The 25,008-nt window shown below is 43.8% G+C and overlaps 1 protein-coding gene across 2 annotated transcripts; it reads right to left on the bottom strand.

Moving 5' to 3' along the window:
• Positions 1-412: 412 nt before the first annotated feature.
• LOC308311234 (HMG box-containing protein 1-like) lies at positions 413-20,557 on the bottom strand. 2 transcript variants are annotated; one of them, XM_080757881.1, is made up of 13 exons: positions 20,064-20,557; positions 18,638-18,748; positions 16,892-16,990; positions 10,549-10,762; positions 8,715-8,844; positions 8,015-8,126; positions 7,679-7,791; positions 6,896-7,052; positions 6,160-6,304; positions 5,551-5,669; positions 5,242-5,422; positions 4,598-4,739; positions 413-2,185 (listed from the first exon to the last, which is right to left on the bottom strand). In XM_080757881.1, the coding sequence occupies exons 2-13, from the start codon at positions 18,714-18,716 to the stop codon at positions 2,168-2,170; spliced, it is 1,509 nt and encodes a 502-aa protein (XP_080614007.1). In that variant the 5' UTR covers positions 18,717-18,748; positions 20,064-20,557; the 3' UTR covers positions 413-2,167. The 2 variants fall into 2 exon arrangements, with proteins under 2 accessions (XP_080614007.1, XP_080614008.1); XM_080757882.1 differs by having other exon boundaries at positions 18,638-18,752; positions 20,534-20,548.
• Between the last annotated feature and the right edge of the window lie 4,451 nt (positions 20,558-25,008).

Below are 25,008 nucleotides of genomic sequence, written 5' to 3'. Positions count from 1 at the left end.
GCTTGCAGAGCTGATCAATGATCGGCACATTTGGCGAACTTCTGCCCTCATTTAAATAATGTACGACACTACACGTCCAATGAACTGTTGCTAAGACCCGCGGCCAATGGGACGGCAAACACAAACTTGCTGCAAGCTGATCAGGGACGAAGGGTCTGTGGGGGCCAGGGGCACCCCATGAGGGTTATGAAAACTATTCGTCCCTGAAGCTGAGATATGACTTTTCAAGTCATTTCTTGTTTAGTCTTTTAACCACATCACCCTGATTTGGTCTTTTAATCAAGCGCTAGACTAGAGTGAAAAGTATTACATCTGAATTGAATTGCACTGACTAGGAAAAAAATAAAATAAAATCGGATGTATTCCTGTGAGAATACACTCCCCCCCCCCCCCCCCCCCCCCCCCACGTCTTGGCATGCTGTTCGCATTAAATGGCAGTTTATACTGTAATGAGTCAATTCAGCCACTAGGAGGTGAGCTTACCCAACCGCCCTGTACAAGTCTGTGGGATCAGAAATGTGACAAGTACAATTTTGCCCAGATACTGTACTCATAAGTACAGTTGAACTGTTGTACTTGAGGCATTTCCAATTTCCAATAATTTCACTTTTTGATACCAATACTTTTGTACTTTTACTCAAGAGTACATTTTGAATGTACTACTTGTAACAGAGTATTTCTACATTGCAGTATTGATACTTTTTACTTTTGAAGTACAAATTGTGAACTTCTTTTCCACCACTGAAAATAAAGGTCTCATATAAGAACCTCTGTCTCGCATGGGGCCAATAGTACTATGCTGGTGGCTTTTATAATAATTGGACAATTAAGTTGCAATCATAACAAGTTGCAGTTATATAAGTTATATGGTACCTTTCCTTTTACAATAATTTAAATATGTCTTTTTTTTTTTTTTTTTTAATAAACAAGGTCCCATTATTAAGTTTGTTGAATACAGGCCAAAATCTGAGGTGGTAATGTTGGGCAAAGCTTTCAGTAAACTCACCTCTAGCCAAAACAAAGTATTAAAATATAATAATAAGCAAATCATTGTGCGATACACAGAGATAACAATTACAGACATAACGTAAAGCCAGAAGATTATCTTTTCCATTCAATTAGTAAAAATATAATTCTGTATTCACCATCTCTCTACACCTACGTCTGCTAAAAACTAAAGCACCACAACTTCCTCCTTTTCAAGCCTATAAGATATCGTTGATCACCTGAAATGAATAAACTGCTCAATCTTTTTTAAAAGTCACACACGTAGCAATTTATCTTCTAGGCACTAAACAATAAGGGCTGCAACTATCCATTATTATTAGCCATTATTCTATCCATTACTTTTCAGTTTAATCAAATAATTGAGCACTTATTTTTTGTCTTTCTTTCTTACATGTATATAAATGAATCGGTTAACCAATTAAACCCTGTTTTATACTAAGTTGCACAACAGTGTCATGCACAAATAATTAAACAGCTGATCTACAGAGCATGTAGATCTGCAATTGTTTTTGTTTTTAAAAAAATGTCTAAAATGACATTTTTAACTTCATAAATGAATTAGTTTGTAAGTCTGTAAATAAGTGTTGCACCCTACCAGGTAAGCTGTGAACATGTACTGCACTGTGATGTACTTGTACTGTGATGTACTGTGATGTACTTGTACTGTGATGTACTGTGATGAACTTGTACTGTGATGTACTTGTACTGTGATGTACTGTGATGAACTTGCTCGCAGGGAACAGGTCACTGTTTCACTGTATTTCAGTTAGTAGCTTAGCCTTTGGGTGGAAATGCTACAAAGTGTGTCTTCTTTGAAAGACTATAAAATCCTTGCTTTGGAAGATTAAGGCAAGTCGGTCATTAAAAGTAGAGAATAATAAAATATGTATATAGATATATATACACTGGTATATATATTTAATATTCAAGCACAGTTAGTAGATTAGGCATATTTCTCTTCTGATGTGCTTCATGTTGTGTAATGTATGTATGTATGTTACTCTCATTTGGTCAGAAAGCAAGCGTACACATCATCGCAGTAGGGAAACTGTGTGTGTGTGTGTGTGTGTGTGTGTGTGCGTGTGTGTGTGTGTGTGTGTGTGCGATTGAATACTCCTGTAGTTTTATCCAATTGCCGTCTTTCTGTCAGCCCGAGGCGTCAGTTTCCCTGAGAACCCTGTTGGATGGAGAACAGATGTTAGACACCTGAAAAACACAAGACATTATTTCAGGTCATCCGTAAACTCTAGTTAAAGGTGGTTGCACACTGGTGTGGTTTTACCGCGGTGTTCTGCGGATCCGACAGTAGTAGGCTTGGCTACCACTAGCTGTCAGCCTGTCACCAACACCCCACTAGACAGTACACAGTAGTAACTATCAGTATAGCTGTCAGCCTGTCACCAACACCCCACTAGACAGTATAAAGTAGTAACTATCACTATAGCTGTCAGCCTGTCACCAACACCCCACTAGACAGTATAAAGTAGTAACTATCACTATAGCTGTCAGCCTGTCACCAACACCCCACTAGACAGTAGACAGTAGTAACTATCACTATAGCTGTCAGCCTGTCACCAACACCCCACTAGACAGTATAAAGTAGTAACTATCACTATAGCTGTCAGCCTGTCACCAACACCCCACTAGACAGTATAAAGTAGTAACTATCACTATAGCTGTCAGCCTGTCACCAACACCCCACTAGACAGTAGACAGTAGTAACTATCACTATAGCTGTCAGCCTGTCACCAACACCCCACTAGACAGTAGACAGTAGTAACTATCACTATAGCTGTCAGCCTGTCACCATCACCCCACTAGACAGTATAAAGTAGTAACTATCACTAGCTGTCAGCCTGTCACCAACACCCCACTAGACAGTATAAAGTAGTAACTATCACTATAGCTGTCAGCCTGTCACCAACACCCCACTAGACAGTAGACAGTAGTAACTATCACTATAGCTGTCAGCCTGTCACCATCACCCCACTAGACAGTAGACAGTAGTAACTATCACTATAGCTGTCAGCCTGTCACCAACACCCCACTAGACAGTATAAAGTAGTAACTATCACTATAGCTGTCAGCCTGTCACCAACACCCCACTAGACAGTATAAAGTAGTAACTATCACTATAGCTGTCAGCCTGTCACCAACACCCCACTAGACAGTAGACAGTAGTAACTATCACTATAGCTGTCAGCCTGTCACCATCACCCCACTAGACAGTAGACAGTAGTAACTATCACTATAGCTGTCAGCCTGTCACCAACACCCCACTAGACAGTATAAAGTAGTAACTATCACTATAGCTGTCAGCCTGTCACCAACACCCCACTAGACAGTATAAAGTAGTAACTATCACTATAGCTGTCAGCCTGTCACCAACACCCCACTAGACAGTAGACAGTAGTAACTATCACTATAGCTGTCAGCCTGTCACCAACACCCCACTAGACAGTATAAAGTAGTAACTATCACTAGCTGTCAGCCTGTCACCAACACCCCACTAGACAGTATAAAGTAGTAACTATCACTATAGCTGTCAGCCTGTCACCAACACCCCACTAGACAGTATAAAGTAGTAACTATCACTATAGCTGTCAGCCTGTCACCAACACCCCACTAGACAGTAGACAGTAGTAACTATCACTATAGCTGTCAGCCTGTCACCAACACCCCACTAGACAGTATAAAGTAGTAACTATCACTAGCTGTCAGCCTGTCACCAACACCCCACTAGACAGTATAAAGTAGTAACTATCACTATAGCTGTCAGCCTGTCACCAACACCCCACTAGACAGTATAAAGTAGTAACTATCACTATAGCTGTCAGCCTGTCACCAACACCCCACTAGACAGTAGACAGTAGTAACTATCACTATAGCTGTCAGCCTGTCACCAACACCCCACTAGACCACACAAGAAGATAGCTGCGGAAAACGTTTAAAATGAGACGTAGGACAGTGTGTACTGAATGAGACGTAGGACAGTGTGTACTGAATGAGACGTAGGACAGTGTGTACTGAATGAGACGTAGGACAGTGTGTACTAAATGAGACGTAGGACAGTGTGTACTGAATGAGACGTAGGACAGTGTGTACTGAATGAGACGTAGGACAGTGTGTACTGAATGTAGGACAGTGTGTACTGAATAAGACGTAGGACAGTGTGTACTGAATGAGACGTAGGACAGTGTGTACTAAATGTAGGACAGTGTGTACTAAATGTAGGACAGTGTGTACTAAATGTACTAAATGTAGGACAGTGTGTACTAAATGTACTAAATGTAGGACAGTGTGTTCTAAATGTAGGACAGTGTGTACTAAATGTAGGACAGTGTGTACTAAATGTAGGACAGTGTGTACTAAATGTACTAAATGTAGGACAGTGTGTACTAAATGTAGGACAGTGTTTACTACATGTAGGACAGTGTGTACTAAACGTAGGACAGTGTGTACTAAATGTAGGACAGTGTGTACTAAATGTACTAAATGTAGGACAGTGTGTACTAAATGTAGGACAGTGTGTACTAAATGTACTAAATGTAGGACAGTGTGTACTAAATGTAGGACAGTGTGTTCGTACAGAGTTGGTTCTCTTGCGTTTCCAGCAGTCGGGGTTGATCCTCTTCTGCTCGTCGGCCAGAGCTTTGGCCTCCATGGTGTAGAGCCTCCGGTCCTCACTTCGCATCTTCTTCCATCGCTCGCCCAGGAGAACGCTGATCGCTCTGCCACAGAGACACGCACACGCACGCACACGCACACGCACACGCACACGCACACGCACACGCACACGCACACACACACACACACACACACACAGGTTTCTCAATGCAAACCACAGTGCTATTTATTTCGATAATAATAATATGTTTAAACGAGAATATTATTTTCATGTTACAGTAGGAAGTTTGGGCATTAATGAAATATCGATCGAAGTACCTCGATCACTCCCATTCTCCATCACCTAATCAATTACACCTGCGATGCTCTATAGACTCATAGCCACCATATCATATCACCACCAGTATAAATACACCTGTTATCGCATCACTTACCTGTTTGATGCTGCTTCGTGCCGTCAACCCCCCCCCCCCCCCCCCCCCCCCCCCTCTGAGTCTCGCCCCACCTCGGGCTCCTCATCAATACACATACATCTCACTAGTGCAATAAACACTGTTTCTTACTAATGAACACGGAACACACACACACACACACACACACACCCACCTGTTGTCTTTCCCAGGACACATCTGCGTATACTCCACCCGGTACTTCTTGGCAAAAAGCATGAAGGCATTCATTGGCCGCTTGCACTTTACGGGCGTGGCATTGCTGCTTCCTGCTGGCGGCGGGACATTTTGGCTCTTGGGCGGCTTACGGGAGGAGGCGGGGCCAGGACTGTGGCGGTCTGCAAGGGGAGGACATTCAGGGGAACCAATTAAGACATCAGAATGAAAGTGGTCGAGACTCCAAGAGTCACTGGCTCATACAGGTGACATTTATAGTTCTAAAAGGCTCTCGTTCCAAAAGCAATACCTTGGTGTGCGTCTCTGTCGGGGGACACAGCGCCCCCGCTGGACTGGGAGGTGCGTCGCTGTCTGGCCATGCTGCTCAGCACGTACACCGCAGAGGAGTCCAGCGGTGTGAAGTCATAGCTGAGAACCAACCAACACACAGACATCTGTCACATGACATGGGGGGGGGGGGGTGTGCACATACGGTTTAAAACATTTAGGCCTGACGTTGAAAGAATATATACCTATTCAAAGATTTGTGCCGCATTTTTTACGATTTAAAAAAAATAGCAGAACTACAAGTTCGTAGCGCGCCACTCGGTGGCGCGCTATGAGCTTGTAGATCTGCTATTTTTCAATAGCTAAATTATAACATAATGCTATACCTGGAGAGACGTCCCTTAGTACCGGCAGCTTGGTAACAAATGAAAAGGGATTTCCTCTTCAAAATAAGAGCCACATTTGGGGGTAAATTTATTTTGAACAATTCAGATTTTGTTGACTAAAGTCACTAAAACAATGGCGGACTATAAACTAATAAACTCAATAAAAACTAGACTAAAACGTCAGGGAGGGACTATAGTGGAGAAAGAGTTCAAGTGGAACTAAAAAGTCATTTTTATTTCCTCACCTCCTGAAGGTGTCAAACACCAGTGAGTCGTCGGTGTGCACAGCGTCCCGGTGTCCAGGGGGTAAACACAGGTCTCCCACCTCCACCTCGTAACACGGTATCCCATAATGCACCACTGTCAGACTGGGGTAGAACGATGACCAGCCTGGGGAGAACAACGTCAACCGGATCGTTAACTGTGCGTCTGGATCGGGGTGGCGGTGGCTCAGCGGTAGAGTGGCCGGATGGGAACCGCAAGGTTCCCAGTTCGATCCCTGTGGGCTCCCCCTGAGTTTTAGTGTCCTTGAGCAAGACTCTGAACCCCTAATCGCTCCCGATGAGCAGGTTGGTGTCTTGCATGGTTTCCTCTGCCGTCGGTGTATTTCACGCCCATTTCCTAATGGCCTCGGGCATCGAGATCGCCTTTTGACGCCTTTTTTAATATCAATTGATTACGGTGATCAACTGTGTATGCGCTCATAACACATAACATAAATAACGGAATAATCGGCGTGTACACGAAACGAGCCCGTGCGCAACCATTTCACGTAAATACGCTTGCGTTGTTGCCCCTCGACTTCTCCGCGCGTACAGAAAAAAACGCAGGTATTGAAAATGAACTAAATCATCTGCCTTGTGCAATTCCAATTTGTGAATACGAAGCCTATAAAAAGCAAACATTTAATGGTCAACATAAAATTTTAATCGTGACACGCGTGCGCATACACACACACACACACACACACACGTCACACACCTTTATTTTTGACGTAGAAGGGATGGTCCAGTTGGCACTGAGCGGTGAGCTGGCTGTGACCGAAGGCGCCGGGGTCGAAGCTCAGCTGTAGCAGCGACTGACCCGACAGGACGATCTCTGTGTGTTCCACCAGACCCAGACCCTCTGAGCCATAGCCCTGTAGAGAGGAGAAACAGTACAGTTACTACAGTACAGACCCTCTGAGCCATAGCCCTGTAGAGAGGAGAAACAGTACAGTAAAGACCCTCTGAGCCATAGCCCTGTAGAGAGAAGAAACAGTACAGTACAGACCCTCTGAGCCATAGCCCTGTAGAGAGGAGAAACCCCCTGTGAGTAGTGTCCCCCCTGTCCCATCGTATTCAGCTATGCACCGTTAATACAGGTGGGACATTTTAATTGATCCTTTCCTAAGCCAATAATGCTGCTGCTCTGACAAAACTCTGTCTAATCACTAATCAGCTACTATCAGATATTTCTAATGTGATTAATCCGTTATCAAATCTTCTATTAACGGCTATAGGTGTGCTGTCATACCCATTTCAGCACGGCTGGACAGACTATTTCAACCAATTGTTTGGTCAGGAGAACTACCTGTACTGTAGTAATATAAATATTCCATTCCACTTTAGTCTTTTTTCTCGGGGCGACTCCTCTGTGTACCAGCAGAGGGAGGCTCAGGTACCACCAGTGGTACTAGTACCAGTGTACCAGGTACCACCAGTGGTACCAGTACCACAGGTTGAGAATCACTGATGTTCTGTAAGTGAATGGTTCCTTCGGTACCTTGCGGTAATCCGCCATCTCTTCTCCAACGTCAGAGTCTTCCTCGTCCGAGTCGAGAGCCTCGGCGTCCTGCCACTCCACGTTAGGACCCCTGTGGAACCGCAGGCGCGTGCCTGAACAGAAATACAGACGTTAGGACCCCTGTGGAACCGCAGGCGCGTGCCTGAACAGAAATACAGACGTTAGGACCCCTGTGGAACCGCAGGCGCGTGCCTGAACAGTAGCCAGGCCAGTCTTTACCTTTCATAAAGCAGTTCCAGGCCAGTCTTTACCTTTCAGAAAGCAGTGCCAGGCCAGTCTTTACCTTTCAGAAAGCAGTGCCAGGCCAGTCTTTACCTTTCAGAAAGCAGTGCCAGGCCGTGGCAGGCCAGCTGTGGCTCCAGCCCATGTCTTCGTCGTCCGACAGGGAGGATCTGGTGGACACCGCTGAGCCACACTCACTGGTCGTCTACGTACACAGCATGGAACGGGTTAAAAGCATGGGATTTACTCACTGGTCGTCTACGTACACAGCATGGAACGGGTTAAAAGCATGGGATTTACTCACTGGTCGTCTACGTACACAGCATGGAACGGGTTAAAAGCATGGGATTTACTCATTGACATCGCCGTGGAAACCTTCGTCACTAGCATAGACTATTAGCCCATTCTGACCTGAGATCAGATTCTATAAATGTCTTCTGCATCCTGACAGTCTTCTGAAAAAGCTATGTTTCTATGTCAGTCGTTCATTCGATTTTTCAAAAATAGCAGACCTACAAGCTCGCTATGAGCTTGTAGATCTGCTATTTTTCAATAGCTAAAGCATAAGATAATGCTAACACCAAAAGGGGTTCCCGCCCCAAAATGGGTCAGACTCCCATTGTAAGAATGGAATGCGGTCGTTCTAATTATATCTCAATGAGGAAGTTCCTCATTATTATTACATTTTTAATTCATGAAGTTTCTTAGATTTGTTTGTTTGTGTGTTATTAAACAAGAGAGAGAGAGAGAGAGAGAGAGAGACAGATATGCAACATGGCCATACATTACATACCCTGCAACGCCTGCGGCCCCTGCCATAGCCTCTAGAGGGCAGTGGAGCGCTGCTGGACAGAGTGCTGGGAGGGGGTCTAGCGTATGAATGCAGATTACTGCTGGTGCCGAAGATATGCAGCGGAGAAGACCTGGAAAAGACCCCAAATACAACCACCGTTATATGAAGATATGCAGCGGAGAGGACCTGGAAAAGACCCCAAATACAACCACCGTTATATGAAGATATGCAGCGGAGAGGACCTGGAAAAGACCCCAAATACAACCACCGTTATATGAAGATATGCAGCGGAGAGGACCTGGAAAAGACCCCAAATACAACCACCGTTATATGAAGATATGCAGCGGAGAGGACCTGGAAAAGACCCCAAATACAACCACCGTTATATGAAGATATGCAGCGGAGAGGACCTGGAAAAGACCCCAAATACAACCACCGTTATATGAAGATATGCAGCGGAGAGGACCTGGAAAAGACCCCAAATACAACCACCGTTATATGAAGATATGCAGCGGAGAGGACCTGGAAAAGACCCCAAATACAACCACCGTTATATGAAGATATGCAGCGGAGAGGACCTGGAAAAGACCCCAAATACAACCACCGTTATATGAAGATATGGAGCAGAGAGGACCTGGAAAAGACCCCAAATACAACCACCGTTATATGAAGATATGGAGCAGAAAGGACCTGCTGTACATCAGGGGTGCCAGGGTGGCCACCCTGTTTTGACTTGAGAGCTACATTCAAAATGACCAGCTCAACAAGATCTACCCACCTGAAATTAGTTTAAATATGTACCCGAGGGTGCTTTAGAATAGCGGCGCTGGCGTTACATATAAGACAAATGCACTTTGGGAATGGGAACTACCGATGTTTGTGCACAGCAACACTAAAAACAAAATGTCGCATTGTGGACTTGAGCAGACAGGCGCTTTTTGAGGTCAATCAATCAAGTCACCTTTAACTCAAGTGGCAGATGCCAAGAATTGTCTTTTATATATTTAATTTAAATATTCTTTAGGGGCATGTCATGTGATCTACTATGTAGATTGCGATCTACCTTTTGGGCACCCCTGACTGCGGTCTGATGGGGAGGCCGTGTGACGGACAGTCCTGTGCTACGCTGCGGTCTGCTGGGGAGGCCGTGTGACGGACAGTCCTGTGCTAAGCTGCAGTCTGCTGGGGAGGCAGGGTGACGGACAGTCCTGTGTGCTACGCTGCGGTCTGCTGGGGAGGCCGTGTGACGCACTGGTGAAGAAGGCTGGCTCGGTACTTGGGGGGGGGAAGAGGCCTGCTCTTTGGCAGAGCAGAAAAGTGGTCGCAAGAACCCGTTTCTCTTAAATGTTAAATTTGTAATCGTGACAGCCCAAGATATAATGTGTGAATGAATATGGCGTACTGTGTGTGTGTGTGTGTGCATGAGAACAAGATTTCTGGGCAGAATTTTCCTCTTTCGTCAACAAAAGTGCTGTCAGGACTCTAGCTGGAGCCCTAATTGAGCCGTCCTTTGACTATGCTTGGACCACTTGGTTCTCAAACATCTCAATAATAATAATAATAATAATAATATACTTTATTTATAAGGCGCCTTTCAGGGCACTCAAGGTCGCCGTACAACAAGTTAAAAACACAACACAAAACACAGTTAAAAGCAAAGGCAGACAATAATGTACAGCTTGCAGCAGAAAACACAGATCATTCATAAACCTTTTTTTTGGGAGGTGATATCCTTTTGGACCGAGTGTTTGACCGTACTCTGTTACTGTGTAACATTTATCTGCCAATAAAGCATTCAATCAATCGATCCATCGATCAATGTGCATACACTGACCTGCTGTTGGGAGACCCCACCAGCAGGGGGCTCTGGGGTCCGGTGGCGATGTGAGCCAGCTGCGTGAGCCAGCGCGTGTCTTCTGGGAGGGGGGAGGGGTGGGAGGGGCTGGGGGGGGCGTGGTGGTGGGACACGCCCACCGCCAGCTGGTAGAGAGGAGGCGCGGCCCGGTGCTCCTCCTCCTCCTGCACCTCCTGCAGCTCAGGGAGGTCGTCTGGGGGGAGAAACCATAGATATTAGAGATGTCCCGACACTGTATCGGGTATCCGAAAAGTATCGGTATCGGCCCCTATTTGTCATATCGGGATCATATCGGAATCGGCGAATATGCCAGTCTAATCAGCGATCCCACACAGGGGTAAGGGGCTGACACTATGGCTGTCTAATCAGCGATCCCACACAGGGGTAAGGGGTCGACACTATGGCTGTCTAACCACCGATCCCACACAGGGGTAAGGGGTCGACACTATGCCAGTCTAACCAGCGATCCCACACAGGGGTAAGGGGTCGACACTATGGCTGTCTAACCACCGATCCCACACAGGGGTAAGGGGTCGACACTATGCCAGTCTAATCAGCGATCCCACACAGGGGTAAGGGGTCGACACTATGGCTGTCTAACCACCGATCCCACACAGGGGTAAGGGGTCGACACTATGCCAGTCTAACCAGCGATCCCACACAGGGGTAAGGGGTCGACACTATGGCTGTCTAACCAGCGATCCCACACAGGGGTAAGGGGCCGACACTATGCCAGTCTAACCAGCGATCCCACACAGGGGTAAGGGGTCGACACTATGGCTGTCTAACCACCGATACGACACAGGGGTAAGGGGCTGACACTATGCCAGTCTAACCAGCGATCCCACACAGGGGTAAGGGGTCGACACTATGGCTGTCTAACCAGCGATCCCACACAGGGGTAAGGGGCCGACACTATGCCAGTCTAACCAGCGATCCCACACAGGGGTAAGGGGTCGACACTATGGCTGTCTAACCAGCGATACGACACAGGGGTAAGGGGCTGACACTATGCCAGTCTAACCAGCGATCCCACACAGGGGTAAGGGGTCGACACTATGGCTGTCTAACCAGCGATCCCACACAGGGGTAAGGGGTCGACACTATGCCAGTCTAACCAGCGATCCCACACAGGGGTAAGGGGTTGACACTATGCCAGTCTAATCAGCGATCCCACACAGGGGTAAGGGGCTGACACTATGGCTGTCTAACCAGCGATCCCACACAGGGGTAAGGGGTTGACACTATGCCAGTCTAATCAGCGATCCCACACAGGGGTAAGGGGTTGACACTATGCCAGTCTAATCAGCGATCCCACACAGGGGTAAGGGGTTGACACTATGCCAGTCTAACCAGTGATCCCACACAGGGGTAAGGGGTTGACACTATGCCAGTCTAATCAGCGATCCCACACAGGGGTAAGGGGTTGACACTATGCCAGTCTAACCAGTGATCCCACACAGGGGTAAGGGGTTGACACTATGCCAGTCTAATCAGCGATCCCACACAGGGGTAAGGGGCTGACACTATGCCAGTCTAATCAGCGATCCCACACAGGGGTAAGGGGCTGACACTATGCCAGTCTAACCAGCGATCCCACACAGGGGTAAGGGGCTGACACTATGCCAGTCTAACCAGCGATCCCACACAGGGGTAAGGGGCTGACACTATGGCTGTCTAACCACCGATACGACACACGGGTAAGGGGTTGGCAGCCCGAGTGGTGCAACCATATGACCACTTAACCAATTTAGACCTGAGGACGATTCTACAAATGTCTTCCAAATCCTGACAAAAACCTGAAAAACCTCATGTTTCTATGTGTCAGTGGTTCTCAGACTATTTCATGTCAAGGACCCCTAGAATTATATGTAATTGGCCGCCGACCCCCCCCCCATCTCAAAATATGTCGTTCCAGGGACCCCCCAGAAGCAAAGATTTGAGTTAAAAACTTTCGCTGTGAAATAATATCTCATAGCGTGGCTAGGTCTGCTATTTTTCAACTGCTATAAGCATAACATAATGCTTAATACACCAAAAGGGGTTCCCGCCCCGAATGGGTTAACACGGCAGCCATAGTGGTCCACCCATCTGACCACTTAACACGGCAGCCTGAGTGGTCCACCCATCTGACCTGTTCCAGAAAAGGTTGACAACCACGTTTTACAGTATAGCATACAGTCGTAGGATTTTATGGCAGCCGATTATGGGCTTTTAATGTTCCGTTTTAAAAGCATGTTAGAAGACCATGAAACCAATTCTCAAGACACTGTCATTTCAAATAAGTAATTGTAAAAAACTATAAATTATGAATTTCTTTGACTCCCTGATGAGTGCAAGACTTTCAACGTGAAGCGGCGACATACAGTTCAAGTGTGTTGTGTAGGTGCCAGGATATTAAATATGGATCAGTGAACCAATATTCTCCAGCACTTGCTCCATGCGCAACCACCCCGCTAGACCAGAAAGCACACCCACCCGTCTAGACCAGAAAGCACACCCACCCCTCTAGACCAGAAAGCAAGCCCACCCCTTACCTACCTAGGTTCCATCCTGGAGGCCAATCTTTCCGGTGATAAGATGGCCACCAACGTAATCAAAAAAGTCAATCAAAGAACAAGATTCCTCTACAGGATCTCCTCACTGGTCGACAAAAACACCTTGAAGACCTTAACAGGAGCCCTTGTACAAGGTTTCTTTGACTATGCATCCACCTCCTGGTACCACAGCACCTCAAAGGCCCTTAAAACAAGGCTCCAGACCTCCCAAAACAAACTGGTCAGGCTCCTACTTGGCCTCACCCCCCGAACCCACCTCACCCCTGCCCACTTTGACAGGCTGGGATGGCTTAGGGTCGACGACAGAGTACAGCATCTTGCAATGGGTCTGGTCCACAAGATTAGATACACCACCAAGATACCCATGTACCTGTCTAAATACTTCCTTAATGTAAACGAAGTCCACACCCACAACACCAGAGGGAGTGCAACAAACCATGTACAACCCAGATTCGGCACAAACAAGGGACTAAATTCTTTTCGCTCCTATGCGACCAAAATGTGGAACGCCCTACCAACAGTCATTAAGACATGTGAATCCCTTGGCTCCTTCAAAACTGCTCTCAAAGGGCACCTACGGATGGCTGCAATTCGAAACTGGCCTCTGTAAAAGCTGAATTTGTATCTGGATTGTACTATGTTTTTGTATGGACGTGGTGTTGGGTGCCTGCACATATGCACACATGGCATCAACGCATGGTGTTGTGTGCAGGCGCCCTACACTCTGTCTTTGTACTATGGATTGTACTATGTTTTTGTATGGACGTGGTGTTGGGTGCCTGCACATATGCACACATGGCATCAACGCATGGTGTTGTGTGCAGGCGCCCTACACTCTGTCTTTCGTTTTCTTTTCTTTTATCCCCCTGTTCCCCTCACTGTATATATACTTTTTTTCCCTTTTCGCTTCCTATATGATGAATTCCTGTTCTGTTCTTTAACTACATAGAAGTGTCTATTTGTTTGTCTCTAAATGTTTTGATGAATTGAACAATGTGGACCCTGTTGTAAACAAGTGTAAGGCTTAATTGGGTCGTCCACTCACAGTTAACAGTCTTTGTATTGAGTTTGTGCTTGAAATGTACTGTAATTCTGCAAACTGTTAATAAAGATTTCAATCAATCAATCAAAAAAAACCCTCTAGACCAGAAAGCACACCCACCCCTCTAGACCAGAAAGCACACCCACCCCTCTAGACCAGAAAGCACGCTGGCTGGGCCAGGCTACTCTGGAGGAGTCCCTCTACCCCTGAGCCATTCAGTATTTTAGCTGTGACGTGAGCGCCCCCTCCTGAGATACTTCAGTATTTTAGCTGTGACGTGAACAGCCCCTCCTGAGATACTTCCGGGTACTACTTTTGTGTCGCTTTTGTGTCCCCATAGAGTTATACTGTGACGCTCCGTATGACTAAATCTGAGACGAAAACAACCACGAAAGTCTAATTTTACCGCTTTCCTCGCAACAACAAAGCTGCTGCTCTCCCAAATCTGGCTGTGACAGGCCGTCTGCACCAGATGGAATACTATCGCCATTTTATTTTAGATGCAACTAGATGCAACATACTCAAGCCTGCACACATTCTAAACATGCCCCCGAAATATTTTACCGAGCAAATGTTGCCACCTTCAATAATAATGATAATAATAGTCTTTATTGTCTCCACATCATATATTTTTGTTGTCATGGATACTTGTACAAAACATTAATAATTCTACTCGAGTTGGAAGCATTAAGACCCATTTTACCCTCAATGGCTTCCTTTCTGAAAAATAACGTCCTTGTAAAAAGATTCACGCGTTTAGATATTCTATTTACAATGAGATGAGGACGGGAGCTGGTGCCACTTGGACCCGGACGTAACGTAGCACTACAAAATGACGTCTGACTTAAATACTGAATTGCCGCCCCACGAGATCATACAAACAAGGCCATCGGGTTTCTAGTTATTCTCTTGTATTGCTAAATCCTTCACATACGGTATGGTAAGCTGTAGTTGTGTAAAAAAATAGGAAATAAAGGATTAATAGTGCAGGCAAGGTAAATAGCAATAATCCAAAGAAATACCTTGAATCCAATTAGTAGAACATGATTCAGTGTTTTCTTTGAAGTCAAGCGTTCCCTGTGAGCAGACATGGCTGGCTGAGAAAAGTCTTAAAAAAAGGACCCTAATACCGTCATGGTCTATTTATTGGCTCAGTCATATCTCTTACATAAACACACCATTTTTCCTGTTTAAATATTGTACATTTTGCTTGCCTTTACAGTTTCTCTACAATCATGTAACCCAACTTACCTAACCTGAATGAGTCACTGTAGGCCAAACATTACAGATGTCTGCATTTTAAATCACTCAAGTCATACTCAATGGGCTATAAAACATGCCAGACCAGCGCGGTATAGCCTATGGTCCTTCAAGTTTTAAGTCACACTCCTTTATTTTCTGTAATGTTTTCTATAATGAGGCAGTGTAAATTTTTTTATCCCACAATTATTATTTTTTTACCCAGTGTCAATTATCTAAAGTAATCCTGGCCGTTACACTCCCTCTGCCAACCTGGGGAGAGCAACGGACTGACCTCATGCTTCTTTTCACCTGAACAGGAGGGAGTTTCCACAGTAGGACGTGGAACACGTTATTCCAACCAGTTTTTTCCCCTCCATCAGGCGCCCTGGCTAGCCAGGGAGAAGCAGTATAGAGCATGTTTTTGTGAGGGTACTAGTACCAACCTAGCCTGATTATCAGACTGTAGCTTTCTTGTCCACTCAGAGAGTGGGCGGGGTCTTTGGGCTGGATCCAGGTTACTAACCAACCCACAGTGGCCCTTCTTTAGCATAAGCATAAAGGGAACTAACCGCCAGCTCTGAAATAAGCCAACACGGTAGAATACTCAGTGTTCATGTCTCTCTCTCTTTGTAACGCAGAGTGTACGAATGTATGTAACCAAATGGACTGTTCCATATGAACCCTGCCCTCCATATGACTGAAAACTCTTTTTTTAACAAACATTTTTCGTCATAGTTTTGGTCGGCGAAATCAAACACTGTACTCTCCATGATGTATGGACATATTCTGTACCATAGCATATGCCATGTGACTGTGTAATGGGCATTTTAGAATGCCACATAGAACAATTATACATACACATGATTAGGGTGCTTCTCTTCCTTCCTGGCCAGTCTATTTTCACCATTGCTCATTCTGACTGAACGGCAGCTGTCAATCTAACAGCTGAGTCTCCATGCTTACTACTGTATACCACTGTCAGCAAAGGTGTAACTATTTGTGTTGTTCTCATCTTAGGACTATTAGAATAGCGTGTTTGTCTCCTTTGCGTAACTCCAACCTTAGAACGACATGTTGAATAAACCATCTGTTACTGAATGTCTATTTGCTGTTGTAAATGAAGATGTGCGGGGGGATAAAGGGGATGATTTTCATTGATGCGTGGAGGGAGGACTGGGACACAGTCAGTGATGCTACCATTTTGCTGTACTGACTGAGAACTCTGAATAAAGAGGACGATGCCTGAATCTTGAGCCGGAGTCCTGTTTCTGATGCTTCCTTCTGCTTGTGAATATTGAGACCATTCATTTCCACTACAACTGTCACTGATATATATTATATTCTGTACCATATTCCATGTGACTGTATATACATTCTGTACCGTATTCCATGTGCCTGTATATACATTCTGTAGCATATTCCATGTGACTGTATATACATTCTGTACCATATTCCATGTGACTGTATATACATTCTGTACCGTATTCCATGTGACTGTCACTGGTAGGACGTCCGGGCGAGGAGGCCAGGTGCTCGTCACAGTGAAGCCCTTCATCTCCATCTGTGTCCATCATCATACCTGGAACACAGCACATTACATCATCATTACATCATTACATGACATCATCACACCATCATCATACCTGGAACACAGCACATTACATCATCATTACATCATTACATGACATCATCACACCATCATCATACCTGGAACACAGCACATTACATCATCATCACATCATGACATGACATCATCACACCTGGAAGTCCAAATGGAGGATCGTTGGGACCATACGTAATGAATTGCATTTTTATAGCGCTTTTCCAAGTGCTCAAAGCGCTTTACAACGGTTCATTCATTCATACATTGGGAGGTGAAGCGGCGAACAGTCGACGCCAGCGTCCTCACTTCCCACATTCACACACCAACGGTGGCGAGCTCACACCGACTGACTCATTGGAGGTAATGTAAGGTTCAGTGCCTTGCCCAAGGACACTGCGACATGTGGACAGGAGGAGCCGGGATTCAAACCGCCGACCCAGGGATCTGCTCTACTTCCTGAGCCACAGCCGCCCGTAAGGATGGAGTACACGGTGGTACTTGGCCAGTATTGAACTATTTCCTATTATAACTGTTAAATGGTTGATATTTATTTATTTTACTCGAGTACAGTAATGTACACAATTTGTGTACCATTTGCACACTTTCAGGGTTATGGGGAGGTCTGTGGTTTAACGGAGTTCTTGAAATGACTCATGTCACAATTATAGAGGGTATGCACGTGACATCATCGTCATACCCGGAAGTTATGCGGTGCCTACTGACTACTGAGTGGCAGAAAACGACTTTCTGACCTTTGACAGCCCATACATCCAAACAGAAAAGTCATATCTGATCGCCACTCACTTTATGCACGCCCATAACCTCTCTATTACATAATCGTCTAATCACAATTATTTGAGATAATCGCAACAATGTTTGCATGTTGAAGAAATGTTCATGAATAAAAAAGCAGACATCTACCAGCTTACAAGTTACAATGTGTCGCTTTGTTTTGTTTTTTAGTTTTTTACCTTTTTTAAGTATAAAATAAATCAGTCATTTCTTTGTATATTTCAGTTATTTGTCATATGCCCTGTGCATTTCTTTGATTACGAGGCAAACAGAAATGTATTTTTCATTCATAATTATGTTCTAAAAAAACTAACAAACACACAATTAAATTGATAATCGCAATGAATCGTCAACTGAAATGTGTAATGGCTGTTGATGAGAACCACTGGCCTGTTAAGAACCGCTGCAGTGTAAAGGCCTATTCATAGGTGATGAGGTGACCACTGTTTTGGTGGTCACCTCAGTATGAAAAGACCCATTTAGACCTGAGGACGATTCTACAAAATGTCTTCTAAATCCAGACAGTTTTCTGAAAAACCCATGTTTCTATGTCAATATGTGCAATTGGCCACCGACCCCCATTTGAAAATATGTTGTTCCAGGGACCCCCCCAGAAGCAAAGATTTGAGTTAAAAACATTCGATCGGAAAAGATATATATTCAAAGATTTGCGCCACATTTTCACGGTTCTTCAAAAATAGCAGACCTACAAGCTTGTTGTGAGCTTGTACATCTGCAATTTTTCAACAGCTAAAGCATAACATAATGCTTAAAACACCAAAAGGGGTTCCAACCCAAAATGGGTTAAGGATGTTGCATATTATATAATACCTGCAGAGTGTTCACTGTCTGGACGTGTAAGGTCGCGGCGGTTGGGGTCAGCGGATGGCGTCACGACCTCCCACACCATGGTCAAGGCCTTCACAAGATGGCAACTCTGAGCTTTCTGAACACAGACACACACACACACACACACACACACACACACACACATTTTTGATTGAATATTAAGAATTTAAACAGATGTTACAGGAGTCCAACATATGGCTGTAATCCATGTAATGCAGTGCCGGTTGTCCAGAACCAGCACAAAAGCCTCTGCCCGGGCTCTGGACCTGATCACTCCTCTATCTCCATATATGGAGCTGGCCTGTTCTGACATCACAATGGTTGTTCTGACATCTGCATATATAGACTCCAGAGTCCATTATTGGGCATGCCTGACAAAGAACTCCATATATGGGCACAAAAGGGAATCAAACATAATAACTGGGGTGGGGCATCCATTTCCAACTCGCATCGTTCCAAGTAGGCCAGTGCCCAGCAGGCACCGACCGCTCTACCAATTTATAATGGCATTATAGATACAAGATTATGAATATCCTTCAAAAGTGCTCTCAAAGAGCAAAATATGTCATTAATGTCAATAATGTTCTGATGAATTGAAAATGATCGAAGGACCCCACTGGAAACAAGTCTTAGTGCTTTCTTGTGATTATTTATTCTAACTGCTAATTAATAAAGTTTTCAATCAATCTCAACTCTTAATAATAACATAGCTATATAGCCTAAATACATGGCTGATGCAACCCACCACATGCAGCTATATATTACTTTACCCCCCCACCCCCAAGGGCAGGGTTGCATAGGGACACACGACACAGGTCACTAATGGACACTGTACGTATTACTAACTGGAATGTGTATAAAATGACATTGGTAACATTTAAATGTTTTAAAAAAAACATGGATTATTAATAAATATTCACCAGTCTGTGTATAAATATAAATATGAGATATATTTATTTCGCAACAGCATGCGTCATGTGATCATCATGGTCTGTTGCATAATACTCTGGTTGCATGGCAGGCCTTGTTTATAAACTTTACTGGGATCTGGCGCGCATGCGCACTTAGAATCCCCATTCATTCAATACTAAAGAAAGAAGAAGCGAAGCCACAACAATTCAAGTTGTACAAAAAAACATGTTTTTACCAAAATGATAGACTATTTAATGCATTGTATCGTGGCTCTCTTTTGCTGTCATTTCGCAGGAATGACAAAATTGACAATAATGCTTCTTCGCAATAATAATAATACTCGACAATAAAACATACGCGAAAGAAAGCATATATATATATATAAACATCATGTTGTTGTCACGAAAACAATAAAAGTACGCACACACACACAGCTCGCAAATGTATTGTACAAATGTACAAATCGATGCTGCACGTCGACGGAAAAAAAACCCACTTGCCTGTTGTTGTTATGTTGTCGAAAATGGAGGACAGCTGATGTAAACAAGTCAAATCGGTTTTATCCTGTAGTTTCGTTGAAATGAACCCATAACTACAAACTGTGAATACAAGTTTCAATCAATCCATTGTCAAATGTTGCTGTCGTTGTTGTTTACGCTGCTGCCATGTTGAAACTATAAAACAATAAACGCACACGAATTAAATGAACGATGTGGCTTCTTCTTGCGCAATAAAAAAAAGCAGCTGTTGGAACAAAACGTCAACAATGAAAAAAATGTCAGTTCATTTCGAACGGCTGGCAAATAAATCTAGAACTAAATGCACGCGCTGTCACGTCTCGAGCGGACTGTCATCCTTTGGGTTTTGTGGGCAACCCAATTAAACGTTCCCAAACGTACTAAATGTAACGTCTTTTTAAGTCTTAAAAGATTTTTCAATGAACTTTTCTTTTTTTTTGGAACTCACCAAAACAAAACAGTCCTGTCTGTCTGTCTGTCTGTCTGTCTGTCTTTCCACCCAGCGTTGCCAGACTTTGCGACAGAAACAAGCGACCAGGAATATGAAAACAAGCAAATATAATAAGCCACTCCATTTAAAAATGAGCAATTTTAATCTAAAATTTCAATCAAAGAAATCTTTGGAAAAAGTTAATTAAAAAAATAAAGAAATAACACAACCACCAATATTTATATTCAATCTACTTAACAGAAAGAGAAGCCCAAAATCGCGTATAAAAAGCCGACATGGCAACACTGCTTCCACCACGCAGGAAAGGTGGGCTGTTATAAACATATTTCCTCCCCTGAGCCCTTGCATTGGCTAGTCCCAACGTCAATCACCGGCTACTCTCATTCCCATTGGCCCAATGACTGTGCAGCAAAGACCTTTATTTGTAGTCCATAATGTAGTTTCTATGGCTTCAACAATAAAATGTTGGGTGGGTGGGTTGTGTTTACAATGGTATAATTGTGGCTCTATGGCATAACTCAGTGGTTTTCAACCTTTTTCATATCAAGGCCTAGCTCTGGTCCATAGCCTTCTTCTGCTTCGATTCTGGTCAGAATAGAAGCAGAAGAAGGCTATGGACCAGAGCTAATCAAGGCCCATTATAATTTATTTGGCATTTGAGCCACGGTTCATGCAGCATTTGATGAGATTTATAGCCTCTCAGACCCAAAACTAAAGATTTTTTGTTGTTGTTGTTGGGTAAGATTTTGTCCACAATTCCATGCTGTACTGATGTTTAACAATAATTTAACTTTTGAGAGCGTAACATTTTACATTGGTTACCAACTCTCCATCATTTAGCTGCACATGGAGGACCACCCTAACCCCCTCAAGGACCACTGCGGTCCCCGGACCACCACCACTGGCCCACCGCTATATGACACATGGCACTGTTTAAAATTGCCCTTTTGAGAAAGAACCACACATAATAAGCTTGAGAGACGGCATGTTTTGTCATAGAAAAAAAAAACTAACTTTATTGCAGTGGTAGTGAAAATAACATTTAAAAAACGGAGAGAATAATCTGCAATATTAATAAGTTAATCAATTAGTCAATAACATTACAAAGGCAATAAACACCAGAAATATACTTGCAGATGAGTGTGAAAGTACCTCTGGTACTACGGGGGGAGGAAAAACAAACAGATTGCCAGCACATCAAACAACAAAAATAACCACACAATAATACCCTTATTGAATATGATATACAGGCCGTACATACTATTATGCACTTGTTGTTGGAATTGGAATAGGTACTGTATGTGCAGAGGTAGACAAATAGAAAACCGTTCTACTATAACTTCTACTAAACTAAAATGCAGTGACGCAGCTCTGGTCCACATAGCCTTAATTAAGGTCTTCTTGATATGCACTCACGGAAGGAAAAATCTTGTCAATGGGATTTTCTATTGACAATATCTGTAGAGTGGAGTAACAAAAAAATAATATTTTGTTTACGTGTGGTGGGGGGCTCAGAGTGTAGTCCACTATAGGGAAAGTAGTCTTTCGCCAGCCACAAAACCGTCTTTGTATTGGTGAGTAGCGAAATCGTTATTTTTATTTTTGTCGACAGGCATAATATGTGCAGTCTTCATGCGGCGGCAGGAAGTCGAGAGAGTAACGTAGCCTTAAAGTCCTATTAACGGCTATGGACCAGAGCTAGCAGTGACGTACTAAATCGAGGATAAGACGCAGTACAATTAATACACGCAATGAACGGAGCAGAGATATTATTAAGACAAACATTTTAAAATCAAAAGTTTAGCAGCAATATACAAAGTGTGTCCAAAAGTTACGGCTATTTTAAAGCATTAAGACCTGTGTATCGCATCAGTGTCACCTTATAGCTTTATACCACTTTAACCGTTATTTTAAACTTTAGCTGTTGAAAAATAGCAGATATACAAACTTGCCATTACAAGCTTGTAGATCTGCTATTTTGGTGAAAATTGTTTTTAACTCAACTAAACTCAACTTTATGCTTACTGGGAGGTCCTTGGGACAAAATATTTTCAGATGAAATTCGGTGGATGAAATACATATAATTCTAAGGGTTCTTCTTGAGATGGAAAAAAGTTTGAGCACCACGAATCGTAGAAACAAAGATTTTCTATAGGATAGGATTCAAGAAGAGAAACGACCGCTCCGCTCTATAGCTGTTGCCAGACCTTGGCAGACAGGCGCGGCCGTTTTCTGCTGTCTGCCGGTGTCTTTTCCGCGTTTTTAGACAGCTGGTGGATGGAAAAGAAGCTCCACCCACGCGGCAAAAACCCCGAAAGAGACGCCGGCAGACAGCGGAAAACAGCCTGTCTGCCCAGGTCTGGAAACACTGTATAACAATGTCTCTTCAAAGCCTCGGAGCGCCTGTGCTGTATACCAACATGACAGCCATGTACACACAATGTCATTTAACTAAACAACATGCTTTCAAGAATGTTTTAGAAAACATTTGAAGCGAGAAATAGACGACGCATTACCCGAAAATTGGTTGCATTTGATCAACACTCACTTCCTTGTTTCCGTCAAGGACTGTCTAAAGAGGACGAGACGCGAGACGAGTTGCTCACATGGTGCTCCATGGAAGGAAAGAAACATGCACAGTTGAGACCAAGGAAGCTGAACGTGGAAGTGTTGGCTGCATAAAGCCCATTGTGTGCATGTTTCTTTCCTTCCAGGGAGCAACATGGAGCAACATGGCGTCGCCCGTACGGTATTCGCGTCTCGTCCTCTTTAGACAGTCCTTGGTTTCCGTTGCCTCTGCAGGGCCAAAATACTTTCATTACCGTAAGCAAGGAAATACTTTGTTTTGTTGTCACTTTTGGGTCAATGTATTAATTAATTTAGCCGTGTAATAAGCGGGATAATGTATGGCTGCGTCATCATTGTTTATAGATAAATCTTTATCTATCAACAACCCACTGAGCAATAGCCGACATGCGTCTAAAAATGGGACAAAAAACGGCTAAAAATGAAATGACAGCTGGGTGTCATTTCAGTCACTGTCCCATCAGTCAGCAGCCAGTCACTGTCCCAGCAGCCATACATTATCCCTTACTTAGGTCATCTTTACAGTGTTTCCACACTTGGGCAGACAGGCGCGGCTGTTGTCCGCTGTCTGCCGGCGTCTCTTCCGGGTTTTTAGACAGCTGGTGGATGGAAAAGAAGCTCCACCCACGCGACTGAATGCCGCTACGGCCAGACTCCCGGAAACGCTTGCCCCCGCGGCATTCTGCCGTGTGGGTGGAGCTTCTTTTCCATCCACCAGCTGTCTAAAAACCAGCGGAAAACGGCCGCGCCTGTCTGCCCACGTCTGGCAACAGCTTTATGGAAGCAGATGGCAGTCATGTTTATAAGCACCTAGAACCCCGGCATGCACATTCTTTGGGAGGGGGGGGGGGGGCATCGGCCAAAAAAACAGACGATCCACAAGCTCACAACGTGCGACAACGTTGTGAGCTTGTGGATCGGGCTATTTATTTTTTGGAGAAGAGATTTGGTGTAGGAGTAGACCACAGGTTCCCAAACACTGGGTCGGTTTGGAACGTTTTGATTTGGATTATTGGTTATTTCAAAACATAAAAGACAAACAACAAAAAAAAAAAAGCAAAAAATTACTTGAATAAAAAACAAAAATGCAATGATTTATTTTCATTGATTTCATGAAGAAGTCAAAGAAAAATCTAAGAAATTCCATACATTTAAAACAAAATGTCTAAGAAGTAGTGAAATTGAACTAGTGAAAATAGCAGATCTACAAGCTCACAATGCGTCAATTTGCGTCGCGTTGTGAGCTTGTAGATCTGCTATTATTACTAGTTTTGGGTCCCGGGGAGATACATACAATACATACATATATAATTAAATATATTTAAAAAAAAATCTCCACAGAATCAAAGGTTCTATGGTCATGTATCACCAGGATCCTGGATGGCTTGATTCTATAGGCTTAAAATAATTGATATAAATATTTATTTTTGTAAATCTCTATGGGAAAAATGAATGGCAGATTTTTTCATTGGAACCAGAAAATCACGCCCACTGCTATGCCCTATAACACGAGGCTAACACTTTGAAGACAGGTCCAAACCAGTCCGTCTGTCTGTCTGTGTCAGGACAAAACATCATGTATAAAAAATTACATCTTCTCAAATATAGCTTATCAGCGCGACGGTAAACAAACAAACATCCACAACTTATATGCAATGCCTATAATATCAAGTGTTTAAATAACAACTGTTCGTTTCAGTGTGTGTGTATATACTGCAGTTTTCGTTTTGTTATGTTTTTTTGTCATTTGTTTTTTCTTTTTTTGCTACTGAGCACCACGTGGTATACAAGAGAACCATATTAAAAAATAAACCAAAACCACTGTACTGTCACTCTCATACATAAACTTTATTATAAAATCTATGATGAAGAACGTCTAACGCGGT

The sequence above is a fragment of the Protomyctophum bolini genome (genome assembly GCF_963924005.1).
Source record: "Protomyctophum bolini genome assembly, chromosome: 23".
Lineage (NCBI taxonomy): Eukaryota > Metazoa > Chordata > Actinopteri > Myctophiformes > Myctophidae > Protomyctophum > Protomyctophum bolini.
This window is presented reverse-complemented; position numbering and strand designations above follow the sequence as displayed.